This window comes from Rhinoraja longicauda, chromosome 8 (assembly GCF_053455715.1).
Source record: "Rhinoraja longicauda isolate Sanriku21f chromosome 8, sRhiLon1.1, whole genome shotgun sequence".
NCBI classification, from domain to species: Eukaryota; Metazoa; Chordata; class Chondrichthyes; order Rajiformes; family Arhynchobatidae; genus Rhinoraja; species Rhinoraja longicauda.
The window spans coordinates 36,382,357-36,397,911 of record NC_135960.1 but is presented as its reverse complement, the minus strand read 5'-3'; the positions used below and the strand labels follow the sequence as shown (position 1 = coordinate 36,397,911).

At 43.5% G+C, this 15,555-nt stretch overlaps 1 protein-coding gene across 2 annotated transcripts in view; it reads left to right on the top strand.

The window, feature by feature from the left end:
• Positions 1 to 15,555, top strand: part of creb1b (cAMP responsive element binding protein 1b) — a 76,919-nt gene that overhangs the window by 52,721 nt on the left and 8,643 nt on the right. For both annotated transcript variants that reach the window (XM_078403664.1, XM_078403663.1), the window contains exons 4-6: positions 2,395 to 2,495; positions 7,593 to 7,732; positions 14,932 to 15,114. In XM_078403664.1, the coding sequence (XP_078259790.1) occupies positions 2,395 to 2,495; positions 7,593 to 7,732; positions 14,932 to 15,114 (424 nt within the window). The remainder of the gene's footprint in view (positions 1 to 2,394; positions 2,496 to 7,592; positions 7,733 to 14,931; positions 15,115 to 15,555) is intronic.

The window sequence follows — 15,555 nt, the reverse complement described above, 5'->3', positions numbered from 1 at the left end:
AAATGCTGGAGTAACCCATGTGGGACAGGCAGCATCTCTGGATAGAAGGAATTGGTGATGTTTCGGGTCGAGACCATTCTTCAGATTGAATCTGGGGGGAGGGAGATACAGATATAAGGAAAAGAAAGGTGTGAAAACGAGGCTGGGGATGGAGATCAAGGAAAATGTAGAATCGATCATTATTAGCTAGGAGAAGGTATCAACAAAGCAAACAAAGATAAAATGTAAACAATGACAATCAGACTAGTCAGAGAACTGGGATGGGGGTGGGATGGAGAGAGGGAAGGCAAAGGTTACTTGAAGTTAAAGAAGTCAATATTCATACCGCCGGGGTATAAGCTGCCCAAGCAAAATATGAGGTGCTGTTCCTCCAATTTGGACTGGGCCTCTGACAATGGAGGAGGCCCAGGACAGAAAGGTCAGTATGGGAATGGGACAGGGAGTTAAAGTGTTTGGCAACTGGGAGATCAGGTAGGTTTAGGCGGACTGATCAGAGGTGTTCAGCGAAATGATCGCAGAGCCTGCATTTGGTCCACACCTGGAACAGTGGATACAGTAGATGAGGTTGGAGGAGGTACATGTGAACTTCAGCCTCACCTGAAAAGACTGTCGGGGACTTTGGAGGGAGTCGAGGGGGGAGGTATAGAGACAGATGTTGCATCTCCTGCGGTTGCAGGGGAAGGTACCTGGGGAAGGGGTGGTTTGGGTGGGAAGAGGCGAGTTAACCGGGGAGTTGCGGAGGGAACGGTCTCTGCGTAAAGAGGAAAGGGGTAGAGATGGGAAGATGTGGCTAGTGGTGGGATCCCGTTGGAAGTGGCGAAAATACATTTTATTGGATGCATCACAGCATGGTTTGTGAACTGCTCCTTCCAAGACCACAAGAAATTATAGACGCAGCCCAAACTACACACAAACCAACCTCCCATTCATTGACTCCATTTACACCTCGCGCTGCCACGGCAAGACCATTGACATAATCAAGGACGTGCCGCATCCTGGCCAATCCATCTTCTCCCCTCTCCCACCGGGCAACAGGTATAGAAGTGTGAAACCTCTAGATTCGGGAACAGTTTCTTCCCAACTGTTATCAGGCAACTGAACCATCCTACCAACAACTAGAGAGCAGTCCTGGCCTACTATCTAGAAAATTGGAGATCCTCGGACAACATTTTAATCGGATTTTACCTTGCATTAAACGCTATTCTTGTTATTCCCTTTATCATGTATCTGTGCTCGGTTGTAATCATGTATTATCTTTCCGCTGACTGGTTAGCAACAAAAGCTTTTCACTGTACCTCGGTACACGTGACAATAAACTAAACTAAAATGTCAGTATTGAGATGAAAATACTGATCATTGCAGCGTTTAACTTTTTTCTGACCCTCGAAAAGAGACCTTATTTGTTTATTCTATTTATTTTCATTGCTTAATCCCGAGGGCCACAGGCTCAAAATCATGCACAGCATCTGTAGCACAGAATAGATGCTGGAAATCTGAAATAATGTTGAAATGCCAGTTATTCGCAGCGTGTCATTTGCATCTGTAAACGGAGAAATACTGTGAACATTGCAGGTCAATAGCCTATCACCAAAAATGTCCATAATTTTGTGCACTAATGGCCTTTTGGAATCTTGTCAACTGTCTTCAGAAAATTCAAATGATCCCTTTTGGTTTTGACTCTGGTCCCTCACTCTAAGACCAATTACCTTTTGTTTTCAATTTGACTCCTTCGGGTAGGTTGAGGGTGAGGGATATTCAGACCAGAACTGGATCTGCTTTTTTTTGCTCCTCTTGCTTTGTCATAGCTCATCTCAGAAAATAACTTTTCTTACTCTGTAAACCTAAGAATGAATGTAACCAGGCTATTAGATAATGATGCTCTTGGTGGCCAATTTGGCAGAGGGAAATGTGTGTATGCGTTGAAAAGAATTTGGAGCTTAGTAAGAGAGTGATATATTGGCAAGGAGAGCCATGTATCATAGGACAACTGAAGGTTACCAAGAAAGCCCCATGAAGGAATTTGAGCACAGTTTTCAATTACATTATTAAAGGTCATTGAAGGCAGTTTTATTGGGAAATTCAGAATTTGAGGCAAAACATGTCCATTTTTGCATTCCAAAATGTTGCCATTCTATTATCGTTTCATGCTATTAAAACTGCAATTAACTAGCAATTCATAATCAATACTTTTTTAATTTTCTGGAACAGCCATGTGCTGCAACTTACACAGGCATATCTGATGAATGTCATTAGTCAATCAGTTTTACAAACGTATATGTTATAGTCTGTAGACAGTAGTTTCTGTTAATCTTTTATGCCAGACTATTTATTTTGTGGCTAAATTGTAAACTGAAAATAAACAACCAAGTGAGTTAAAAAATGATTTTATTTCAGATTTCCACTATACCAGAAAGCGAGGACTCCCAGGAATCTGTGGATAGCATGACGGACTCGCAGAAGCGTAGAGAAATACTATCAAGACGACCTTCATATAGGTAACATAACTTCCAAGTTGTTTTCCAAAGCAGATTCCTTTATTGGGTAAAAATAGGCTTTTCTTCCCAATAGGCAACTACAGTAGATAAACATCCATTTTCTCTTTCCTAATTTGAAACTCATCTAACCAAGCTAAAATAAAGATTGTGTGAATAGACTTCTTGTTGGCCTGAGCAACTGCTAAGCATTGAACTTTGCAGACAAGAAGCAGTTTCAGTTGTATTCTAAACCTGATCTCAACCAGGGCAGTGGATGATTAGTACGGGTGTCAGAGGTTATGGGGAGATGGCAGGAGAATGGGGTTAGGAGGGAGAGATAGATCAGCCATGAATGGATGGCGGAGTAGACGATGGCCTAATTCTATTCCTTATGACCGTACGATATTCAATAGTTGGTCTGGCGGGTTGCCTGCAAGATGTAAACCAACTGTGGTTCATAATTTTCTGAACAGCAGCCTCGAAGTGTGGACATTTGGTACTGGTATTACACTTTGTCATCTTTTCACTGGCCATGTAGATTCAAAGATGAAACGTATTTGCTTTACTTAGATTGGAGGGAGGTTAAAGGACATGCGGATGTAGCGGAGTGGCACAGTGGTAGAGTTGCTGCCTTGCAGCATCAGAGACCCGGGTTCGTTCCTGACTGCGGGTGCTGTCCATACGGAGTTTATACGTTTTTGTGTAGATGTGACTAGCAGGGTAAACAAGAGGGAATAAATTGTAGTATCTTGGAATTTTTAAGAAGTATTTGATATGGTTGCCATGTGAGCTTATTGCACATAATTGGATTACATGGTACTGAGGATGATTTAATGGATTAAAAACAATTAAAAAGTTGGGTCATTTTCTGGATGACAAACTGCAGTTACTAAGACAGCAGTGAATAGTACCTGGTTAGTCTATTAGGTATTTGCAATTTATAATCAATAACATAAATGAGTAATTTATTCATATTTGCTCACAATACAAGGCTATATTGGAAAGTAAGTTGTGAGGACTGGGAGACATTGCAAAAGAATAAAGACCGTTGGGTAAGTGGATAAGAATGTGATAGGTAATATGGGGGGAAATGAAAAATATCACTATGGTGTGAAAATAGAATAACATATTGTTTAATTTTAGTTTAGTTTATTGTCACGTGTACCGAGGTACAGTGAAAAAGTTTTTGTTACGTGCTAACCGGTCAGCAGAAAGACTATACATGCTTAGAATTGAGCCATCCACAGTGTACAGATGCATTATAAAGGGAATAACGTTAAGTGCAAGATAAAGTCCGATGAAAGATAGTCTGAGAATCTCCAATGAGGTAGATAGTAGCTCAGGACCGTTCTCTAGTTGTTGATAGGATGATTCAGTTGCCTGTAAACAGCTGGGAAGAAACAATCCCTGAATCTGGAGGTGTGCGTTTTCACACTTCTATACCTCTTGCCGAGGCACCGTGAAGTACAAATGGAGTCAATGGAAAGGAGGTGGGTTTGTGTGATGGTCTCGGCTGCGTCCACAATTCTTCGAAATTTCTCACGGTTTTGGAGGGAGCTGTTCCCAAGCCATGCTGTGATGTTTGATCTTAAGTATAATCATAAATTTAACATGAATGGTGCAACAAGCATTCAAGAAAGCCAATCACATTTATTACAAAGAAGATTTGAGTACTGGAATAAAAATTTCATTTTATTATTAAATATGCCCTTCATGAGTCAATACTTGGTACAACCTCTGTGTACTTGTTTCCCAGGGACTGTCTGTTCATCAACACTCCTTAGAGCCTGACCGTTTTCTGTGCATGTTCTACCCATGTGATGCATTTTGGAAAGCCAAACCTCAAATTTGTCTAGATTAAATTTAATTTGCCATTGTTCTCTGATTTTTGATCTTATCTACATCAGTTGTAGTCTTAAATAACAAACCTCACCATCTATGTCACAAATCCTTTCCATAAATAATGTTATTGGTTTATTATTGTTGTGTGTATTGAAATATGGTGTTAAAGCTTTATATGCTATCCAGTCAAATCGTACTCTGCATGATTACAATCAAGCCATTCAGCAGTACCACAGGTAATGCAAATTCCCTACACTTCAATGTCCTATCTAAAAGCCTCTTAAATGCCACTATTGTATTTGTCTCCACCGTTACCCATGCCAATGCCTACCAGGCCCCACTACGCTGGGAAAAAACCCACATCTCCGTTAAATCTTTCTCTTTGTAGTTATGCCCTCTCGTTTTGGACATTTCCTCCCAGGGGAAATAGGTTCTGACTGTCTACCCTATCTATGCTTCACATTTTATATACTTCTATTAAGTTTCCCCTCAACCTCTGGTGTTCCAGCGAAAACAATCCAAGCCTATCCAACCTCTTCCTGTATCTGAAACCCTCCAATCCAGGCAGCATTCTGGTAAACCTCTGCACGTCTCCAAGGCCTCCAATCTTTTCTGCAATGGAGCAACTAGAACTGCAAGCATTACTCCAAATGCGGTCTAACCAAAGTCCGAGAGAGCTGCATTCTTTCCTACTCTCATCCGTACAGGGAGCAATAATCTCAGACGTTAGACAAGCTCAAAGGCTCCTCCAACATTGTCTATTTGATCCCCTTACCTGGCTCGCTTGCAGCCATATCCTCTTTCACTGGATGTGACACCATCCAGGTAATTCTCCCTGTCCCTGATGTGCCTCAATCTTTGAAGCTCAAATTCCAGCTCATCAATTTGAGCCTGAATTCCTCGAGCAACCAACACGAGCAATGGGTGTGGTCATGAAAAACCACAATGGGATCCAAAAGTTCCCACATCGTGCAGCTACAGCACATGATTCGGCATCCTTACTTTATTTATTCCCAACAGCTTGTTTTGAAACATCCCGCTGCTACTCTTCCACCAGGCGTGAAACTAACTCCACTTGCCACCTCAGCCCTTCTTGCCGAAGCCCCTTGAACCAGCGTCTCAGTTTTGCACTTAACCCTCAGTGCGGCCCTCTGCCAAATCTTCCCTTTCTTTTATTGGCTTGCTTCTTTAAATGGCCTGCCTATTCAATAAGAAAAGTTTTCTTTGTATATGTCTGCTGATTTTTAAAAATTTAATACTCTCCTCTCAAAATGGCTGCCCGCCCGCTCTCTGCCTGACTTTCAATGTAGAAAAAGAACTAATTCTGTACTGAACATGATGCCAAGACCATCATCTGTACATAACCCATATCCCTCCATTTCCTGCTTATCCATATGCCTATCCAAAAGCCTTTTAAATCCAACTAACGTACCTACTTCGACCATTATCCCTGGCAATGCATTCCGGGCACTTGCCACCCTCTGTGTAAAATAAAACTTACCCTGCACACCTCCTATAAACGTTGCCCCTCTCACCTTAAAGCTTTAGTTTCGAGCTTCTGGTATTTTAAACTAGTGTTGGATGAAATAATTTGGAGAAGAGACTTGAATGCTGGGGATACTAAATTTTTGGAAGGTTGGAATGGAATTTTTCACCCTTTCACAGATGTTTGAAAGGGTGAGCTGGAAATACAAATTATGCCCTTGTCACCTACCTTTCCCGTAATTTTGTATGACTTGTATGTGACTAGATTCCAGATGAATTGCTACTTCATCTTGAAAATTTGAAACACAATTTTAATTACTTACAAGGATATCTGGCAAAAAGTTTTAACACAAGTTAACAACCAATTTGGCCAAAGAAATGCTTCTTAATGGTTGCTTGAAAACTGCGAATCTTCTACCCTGGCTCTAGTATCACACGATTTAAATGGTAAATTCATAAATCCAACTATATTGTTACGGGTGATTTACGTATCACGTTGGAATATTTTCAAGATTTTAAAATTTTCCTTAAATGAATTGTCACCGCTCATGATTTTTAGCACAAAGTGACAGCTCGTCCTCACACGGTTTCCACAAGTGCATTCAAAATAAGTAGCTTGTTAATATTAGGTGTGTGAAGGAGAAATGCAAGTCACAGATAACACTAGTAAGTAAACATCTTCAATTATATTAGTCTATAGTAGCTTGGGTTAGTTTGAGAAATTGGCTTTATCTAGTGAGACAGTTGAATGATGCATGTGTGAATAATCTGAATGATACCGATGATTTATATCAATGATTTGGATTAGAATGTACATGGCATGAATAGCAAGTGTGCAGATGACGCAAAAGTGAGTGGTATTGTAGATAGTGAAGATGGTTGTAAAAAATTGCAGCAGGATCTTGATCGGTTGGGAAGGTGGGCTGAGGAAAACATATGACTGAAACGTACGAATAATCAATTAAAAAAAAATAACATTTGTATTCAGTATCCTTTCAGGGGAATTTTAAATATTGGACTTGCTCTTAATTTTTTTCTGTTTTTTTACACTAGGCAGTTGTCCTTTTAAGGAGACATTTGTCCTTTTAAATTACTATTCCCAATCACCTTTGTGAATCCCTGGCTGACACTGGGGATTGGTGTCTGCTCAGATCCATCTTCCAAATTTCTTATTTATAATGCGCTTGAGAACGTAACTTGCACTACCATTTATATAGCATCTTGTTTCGCGACCCAGTTCACAAGAACATTTTGTGTTGAACAATGCAAAGAGGATTAGATCAGGTGACCTAAAACCTGGCTAACTTATGGATTGCCTTGAAGGATACAAGGAGAGATTCAGACTGAAATCTTGCGTTTAGAGCCGAGATAGCTGAATATGTGCTTAGCAGTGATGAAGCAAGGGAAATTGGGAAGCCAAGATTAGAGAAATGCAAACTTTTCGGGCCGAAGGAGATTACAAAGCATGAGGCCATGGAGTGAATTGACCATAAGAATAAGATTGCTAAATGTGAGATATTTGATGGGCAATGAATAAAATTAAATATTATAATCTTGTTTTAGCAGTCTTGGTTTGTTCAGAAATACAGCAACTGCGGTTCTTTTTGTCTCCATGTTATTTGGCAAGCTTGTTTTGTCCAATGGCTATCTTTAGCTTTGTGTTGTGCAATGTTTTCTAGTGAAAGTTAAACATAATTGAATGTTTAGTCACTTTGCCAATTTCATTGTTCAGCTTGAGAGATTTCATTGCAACAATCTTAACCAAATTGTCTTGTTACATTCCTTTTCAAGGAAAATCCTTAACGAGCTTTCGTCTGATACCCCTGGTGTGCCAAGAATTGAAGAGGAGAAATCGGAAGAAGAGTCTGCCCCATCTGTTACTACAATGACGATGCCAACGCCTATCTATCAAACCAGCACCGGGCAGTACAGTATGTACACATACCATATCCAGGCACTAGAAAAAATTCTATCACTTCAGCTAACGCATTTTTCAGGACTGGAAACTTTTCCGTTATGTGGGAAATTTGTAAATCATCAACCAGCATTATTACAGTGACTACATTTCAAAACTCCTTAACTGCCCAGGTATGTCCTGTTCACATAGCAGGACAACCCCAACCCGGCTAATCACAACCGTATTGATCTACTCTAAATCATCAATTAAGTAATCCAGGTGTCATCAACAGTGCGGTCAGGCAGCACGTAATCACTATCAACTTTCTCTACAGCGTCCAGTATGGCAAGACCATTTGGCTCCAGACCTCATCAAAGCCTTAGTCCATATTTGGACAAAGCTGAATTTTAGAAGTGAGGTTAAAGTGACTGCCTTTGACATGAAGGCAGCATTTGAGCAAGGTAGCAAGGAGCCCAAGACAAACTGAATCCACTGAGCATCATGGGGAAAACACCCCAATGATTGGAGTCATACTTCACAAAAAGGAAGATGGTTGTGGCTGTGGATCATCCAAGCCCCAGGACATCACTGCAGGAGTCCTTCAGGGCAGTGCCCTGAGCTCGACCATCTCCAGTTGCTTCATAAATGGTTCAATGGCATATTTCTTGTGAGTTCCCCCATCCTGAAATTTGCTTCTGCTCCAAAACTCTGCCGGACCAGCCTCATAAATAGGGAGAAGAGCAGGTCAAAGGCAGAATATTTTGTGGTGAGTGACTCACCTCCTGACACCCCAATATCTTGCCACCTTCTGAAAGCCACATCAGAAGTGGGATGGAATATTCTACACTTGCCTGGATGAGTGCAGCTTCAATAACAATCAAGAAGCTCAATATTGTCCAGGACAAAGCAGTCTATTTGATTGGCATACTATCAACCATCTTAAACATTCATTACCTCCACCACCAGAGCAGTGGCTGCAGTGTTTCCCACCAGCAGAATGCACAGCAGCTACAATAACAGCTCCCAAACCTGTGACATCTACAGACAAGGATAGCAGGCGCATGGAAAAGCAATCCTCTGTAGGTTACCCTCCAGGTCACACTCCATCCTGACTTGGAAATGCATCATCAGTTATTACAGGCCTAAATCCTAGACTTCCCTACTCTACGGCAGTGAGTGTGTTCACCAGAATGACTGCGTTGGTTAAAGAAAATGAATCACCACGCACCAAGACCCTGAATTTTTTTTTTATTTTTTTTTTTAAACGCCTGTAAAACACTTCTGGGTGCCTTTGGATTGTGAAAGAGATTCAAATCCTAGGGGTTTTTTTCCCCTAGAATTTCCACTGGAACAGAATTTTCAGCTCAACTGGTCTGAGCTGCGGGTGGGATAGGGAGTAGAGGGAGAAGGAGACAGAGCAACAGAAAGGAGACTGTTGGGATGCAATTTTTATGGGTCAGTCCGTTCTTTATTCCAGCCAACCCTTTGGTGAAATTCTTCCTCTGTTCTCTAAACTTCCTATATCCACTTTGGTTATGCATCAGATAATAATATTTTGCACAAAAATGAAAAAACTGCTTATTTTGTTTTAGTTTAATTTAGTTTGGAGATACAAAGCGTAAACAGGCCACATTTACACTATCCTACACACACTAAGGACCATTTACATTTATACAAAGCCAATTAACCTACAAACCTGTACGTCTTTGGAGTGTGAGAGGAAACCGAAGATCTCAGAGAAAACCCACGCAGGTCTCGGGGAGAACATACAAACTCCTTACAGATAGTGCCCGTAGTAAGAATGGAACCCGGGTCTCTGGCTTTGCCCTTTAATAATATGGCTATAAAGCAGGAGCATCTTGATATTTTCACAACCACTGGCTGTTCTGCAAAATTAGGAACAACCACTTACAGATATAAACAGAAAGAAGCACCGTGTTATCCACAAGATAAATTATCACTGGACATGGGAGCTCGGAGGTTATTTTGTAAATTAATTTTATTAATAATGGTGGACAATCACCTGATAATATAGTCGCAATCAACTGTAGGTTTAATTGAGCACTGTGGTATCAACCATGATTATAAAGCATGCAGGAGACCATTTGGCCCATTCTTTGCATTCCAGTTCTTGAAAGGGTTATCCATTTCCTATTACCTCTTTCTCTTAACCTTGCTTTTTTTTCAGTCAAGCTTACCTAATAAAAAGTATGATTCGATCTCCCAATGCTTTGAGGCAAAATGTTTGTTTGTAGTAAAGTTTAGTTGTAGTTAAGAAAATTAAGTTTTTCTTAATTTTCCATCTGGTTCTTGTTATTGAAAATCATTCACCTGAAAGATGAGTTGATACAGTCCTATCCCACAGTTTTTCACTCAGATTAAAGCTCACTTGTCAGATGATTGAACATTTTCTGTCTAATATTCCTAGTTAGTATCATCTTCCCCATTTACATGTTCATCAAATGGAACGTAATATCTTATTTTAGAGATTTAAATACTCCATTTGATTATTTTTGCTGCATAGGTAAAGTGCTACGGCGTGTTTATTTGTTTCTTTGTTGGGTCTCTAAGTTTAATTATTAAAACTTGCCATAGTGACACAGCTAATAGAGCTAGTGACTCTCAACACCTATGATCCAGGATCAACGTCGGGAATTGTTTTGATGGAGTTTGCACATTCTCCCTGTAACCATGTGGGTTTTCTCCAATTTCTTCCCATGTGCAGGTCTGTAGATTATATGGCCACTAATTTGTCACTCGTGTGCTCAAGAATGGTAGAATATGAGGGGGGTCGATACGATGTAGGGAAATGGGATTAATGTTGGATTAGTGTAAATGAGTGGTTGAGGGTCAACACGGACCCAGTAAGGCAAAAGGCCTGTTTTTGTGCTGTATCTCTCTGACTATGAGAACCAGTTCTAATAGTGCTGTATCTCTGACCATATGTACCAGGTGTAGAAGTAGGCCATTCACCCCATGAACTTGTGCCATTTAACAGTATCATAGTGATTTGATCACATATTTCGCACTCTTCCCTTACTCCTTGACTCCATTGTAGTTCAAATGTCTGTCAGTCCTTCATTAAATATGTTCAATAATTCTGCCGACACAGTTCTCTCAGATTTAAAAAAAATCTAAAAATTTGCAACACAGATTAAATTCCTCCTCACCCCTGCCTTAAATAGGTGACTGTTAGTTTGAAACAGGGCCGGATTAACATAGTAGCAAAAGTAGCATTTGCTATGGGACTTGCGCTTTCGAGGGCCCCGCGTTAAATGCTTGAAATCGGCATCCCACTGAGGCACTCTATGTTGCGCGTGCTGCTCCCCAACCGCCGCGGTTAGAATGTGTTGCCAATGCCACGGTTAGAATGTGTTGGCGGCGGGGCTGTGCTGACCAATGGGTAGCCGGCGCGTCACTGCCCAACCGCCCAGTCTGGCCCTCTTACTCCACACACCTCTGGCCTCACCCAAACACCTCACTCCTCCGGACCTCTCTGCTCGAATATTGGCCTTGTCTTCCCACACATCCCGGCCCTCTCACTCCTCGCTCGTCGGCCCTTTTCTCTCGACCCCGGGCCACTTTCACCACCTCATCACTCCGCCCCCATCTCTCCCACTCCTCCGGCTCTCCTTCTCTCTACTCCTCCGGCACTCTCTACCCACTCTGGCACTTGCTCCCCCGAATCCTCCGCTGCTCACTCGTCCGCATAGCTCCCCCTTGTTCTTTCCCCCTGCACCCCTCCATCTCCTTGCTAGGACCTTCTCTCTTCACTCCTGTGGTCTTCTCTCTCTCCCCACTCCTCTGGCTCTCTCCTCCCCACTCCACTGGGCATCTCTCTCCCCAATCTCCCTTCCCTCTCGCCTCCCAGACTTTCGTCCCTCCAAATAGCTGCTGTTCCAGTCCTCTCTTCCGCCAATCTACCTCCCCCCTTTATTCCCAGTCTTCTGTCCTACTCTCCCTCCTCTTCTCCATCCCACTTTCCCCCTTGCGCATCTCCATTATACTCTCCCCATTTCCTCCGAACCTCTTTTCCCCACACCTCCCTCCATGCCCCCCCTCCTCCAGCCTTTACTTTCCATTTCTATGGGCACTTTCCCTCACACTTTCGGCCTTTTCTCAGCCCCTACCCATCCGTACCCCTCTTCCCACACTCCAAAGACGTAAAGGTTACTAGGTTAATTGGCTTGATGTATGTGTAAAATTGTTCCTCGTGTGTGCGGGAATCACTGGTCGGTACGAACGGTGGGCCGAAGGGCCTGTTTTCGCGCTGTATCTCTAAACTAAACCCCTCCATCTCACACTCTGAGAGTCCCTTATTAGGTCTGCAGGCTGCTGTAGGCCCCGACACTAGGCCCGGACAGTGTAGGCTATCGGAGTTCGGGGAGCGGAGCCGAGTGTGTTCGGGTAGCGTGGCCGCGTGTGTTTTCGGGGAGTGGGGCCGAGTGTGTTCGGGGGTGGAGCCGAGTGTGTTTGCTTAACGGAGATTACAACCCGCCTCCCGGCCCGGGCGGCCGTTATTGGGAGCACGTGGCCGCTGGCTGGGTGAGGTCACGTGGGGCGCGGGCGGTGACGTCACCTTGTCCCGTATTTAAGGCCCCTTTATAACGTATGCTATGTGCCCCTTACCAGCTTAATCCGGCCCTAGTTTGAAACTGCAGTGTAGTTCTATCTTCCAAATCCCCACCTGCTCCATCTGCAACTTCTTGGTTCACTCATTCCTTCCCACCCAAACCACCACCTTCCCAGGTACACATAACACCTGTCCCTATACCTCCTCCCTCGCCTCCATCCAGGGACACCAGCAGTCATCCCAGGTGAGACACAGGTTCACGTGCACCTCTTCTAACCTCATCTACTGTAGCCGGTATTCACGATGTGGCCACCTGTACATTGACAAGACCATGCATAGACTCGGCGATCGTTTCGCCAATGACTGCAGGATCTCTCAGTTGCTATCCATTGTAACTCTTCTTCCCATTCCCATACTGACCATTTTGTCCTGGACTCTCCAGTGCCAGAGTGAGACCACACAATCTGGTGGAACAACACCTCATTCCTCTTGGGTAGCTAACACCCCAACGGTATGAATATTGAATTCTCTAATTTTATATAACTGCATAATCCTCCGCCTCTCCCATTTAACCCTCTCTTCGCCCACTTCAATGCAAGTATGTGATTCCTTAAATATGAAGACCAGAAATATGCAGTTTTCTGTTCTCTTATGACCAATTCTCAGTAGAATTTGTTTCTCCCTATTTGCTTTTTAAAGCCAATAATAATTTTAGAAGCTCAGGTTTTTCCTTAACTGTTTCCACCTACTCCCTGCCCCCTCACCATGGATGATCGACTGCCACAGATCTTATTAAAGATAGACACAAAAAGTTGGAGTAACTCAACGGGTCTGATAGCATCTCTGGAGAAAAGGAATAGGTGACGCAGAAGGGTCGAGACAGAGTCAGCGGAAAGGGAAAAGAGAGATATGGACAATATAGAGAGATATAGACCAAACTAGACCAAGTGGACCCGTTGGGCCCAAACCACTCCTGCTTTGGTGCAGCACCCTCTCCTCGCCCACTCCCCTCTCCCCCCCCCCACTCTCCTCTCTCACCTCCCCTCCCTCCCACCACTCCCTCACCCCTCTCTCTCCCCCCCCTCTCTCCCCCCCCCCCCCCCAGGGTTGACTCCTGCATTGGTGCAGCACCCTCTCCTCCCCCACTCCCCATTCCCCCCTCTCCTCCCTCCCTTCCTCCTCCACCTCCCCTCCTCCCTCTCTCTCCCCCACCTCCCTCCTTCCCGGGAGCAACCCGCAGTTGCTATAGCAACCCGCCTACCGGCCCGGGCGGCTGCTATTGGTGGTCAAGTCAAGTCAATTTTATTTGTATAGTCCCGGTGCGGGGATGTTCAGTGGTAGATGGCGGCAGCTCTCCCACTGTTGCTGAGCTGCTGGGCGATGTGGGGAAGGCGCTGAGCCGGCTGGGGAGAGGAGGGGGTCGGGGGAACTGAGGGCAGGCCCAGGCCTCTGCCTCCACCAACGCCCGGCCTCACCGCTGCTGCTGCTGCTGCCTTTCCCCTTGGCCCACCTCAGGCTCGCGGTTACCTGGTCACGTCCAGGCCCAGGCTCCAGCTGCTTCCCCCGGCACCAGGTCTGGCTCTCCCACCCCCATGAGACAATCAAGGTTATTGGCACAAAATGCGGTTTCCATTCTGCCATTGACCATTTTTCATAACTGCAGCTGTGATCAAATTTGCCTATGCAAATTTTGGGGTTGGGGGTTTTGTGTGCCTGTTTAGTGCTTTTATTGTTGGACTGTGGGTGATTGAATTAACATTTTGTTCAAGATGGCCGCGCCGTTGTGTTTGGCTGCCTCCACTGTATGTTTCTTTTTTTTCCTGGTCAGATGTGCAGCACTTTGGTCAACGTGGGTTGTTTTTAAATGTGCTATACAAATAAATTGACTTGACTTGACTTGACTATGCTGTGAAATTTCTTCCCTAAAATTTACAGTTTTCACTCCCTCCTTTCAGATTTTCCAAAGCTGATTCCTTTATTGGGTAAAAAGAGGCTTTTCTTCCCAATAGGCAACTACAGTAGATATTATCCATTTTCTCTTTCCTAATTTGAAGCTCATCTAAACAAGCTAAAATAAAGATTGTATGAATAGACTTCTTGTTGGCCTGGGCCACTGCTAAGCATTGAACTTTGCAGACCAGAAGCAGTTTCAGTTGATTTTTAAACCTGATTTCAACCGGGGCAGTGGATGATTAGTACGGGTGTCAGAGGTTATGGGGAGATGGCAGGAGATTGGGGTTAGGAGGGAGAGATAGATCAGCCATGAATGAATGGTGGAGTAGACTTGATGGGCCGAATGGCCTAATTCTACTATTCCTTATCTCCTTGGAAATCTACCCCTTTGACCAGACCGTTGTCTTGTTATCCCGCCATATAGCCATATTATTTTTGGTTTTCTCTTGTACATTTAAAATGCTGCAATAAACAAATATTGTATATAAATAGCTGTTCTTGTTGCAAAAAGAGTCACATTAGCAAGTCCTTTTCGATTAGGTATTATTTGGAGGGAGCTGTTATGAACCTTTTTTTATATCAGCCCATCACAAAAGAATAACTGCTTTTAACTGTCTCAGTTGCACTGAAGAGAATTTACTGAATCTTTCTGAATGTGTTCCTCTTGGATTGTAAGCTTCCAATTTTTTATTCTTTGCTTTTGCCAGTTGCCATCACACAGGGAGGTGCAATTCAGCTGCCCAACAACGGCACAGATGGGGTGCAAGGACTCCAGACGCTAACTATGAGTAACGCAGCAGCAGGCCAGGGTGGAGCAACCATTGTACAGTACACCCAGAGTCCTGATGGCCAACAGATCTTTGTGCCAAGCAGCCAAGTGGTCGTACAAGGTGAGTCAAGGATTTCTCAAAAATAAAACATCTCCAGTTCTGCATCTCTGGGGCAGCTTTCAATGTAAATTAAAATGACGTGGAACAAACAGATAGGAGTAACTCAGCGAGGCAAACAGCATCTTTGGAGAAAAGGAATTGGTGATGTTTTGAATCAACTCAAAACATCGCCTATTCCTTTTCTCCAGAGATGTTGTTTGACCCGCTGAGTTACTCATAGTTCGACATTGCCTATGATCCGTCATTTGAGGTGCCCGGAATCCTTCAGTGGTCGTGAGTGATGAAAAATGCTACATGTTTAATGATGTCAGTTTACCATCCCATCTGAGAGTAATTGTGCAAGGCATCTCATGTCTCTGTTTTGTGACCTTGCAGAGACTCTCAAGGAAGCTGTTGCAACAAAACAGCAGAGTTGTTTAAAATCTTGATTTAGAATATAGA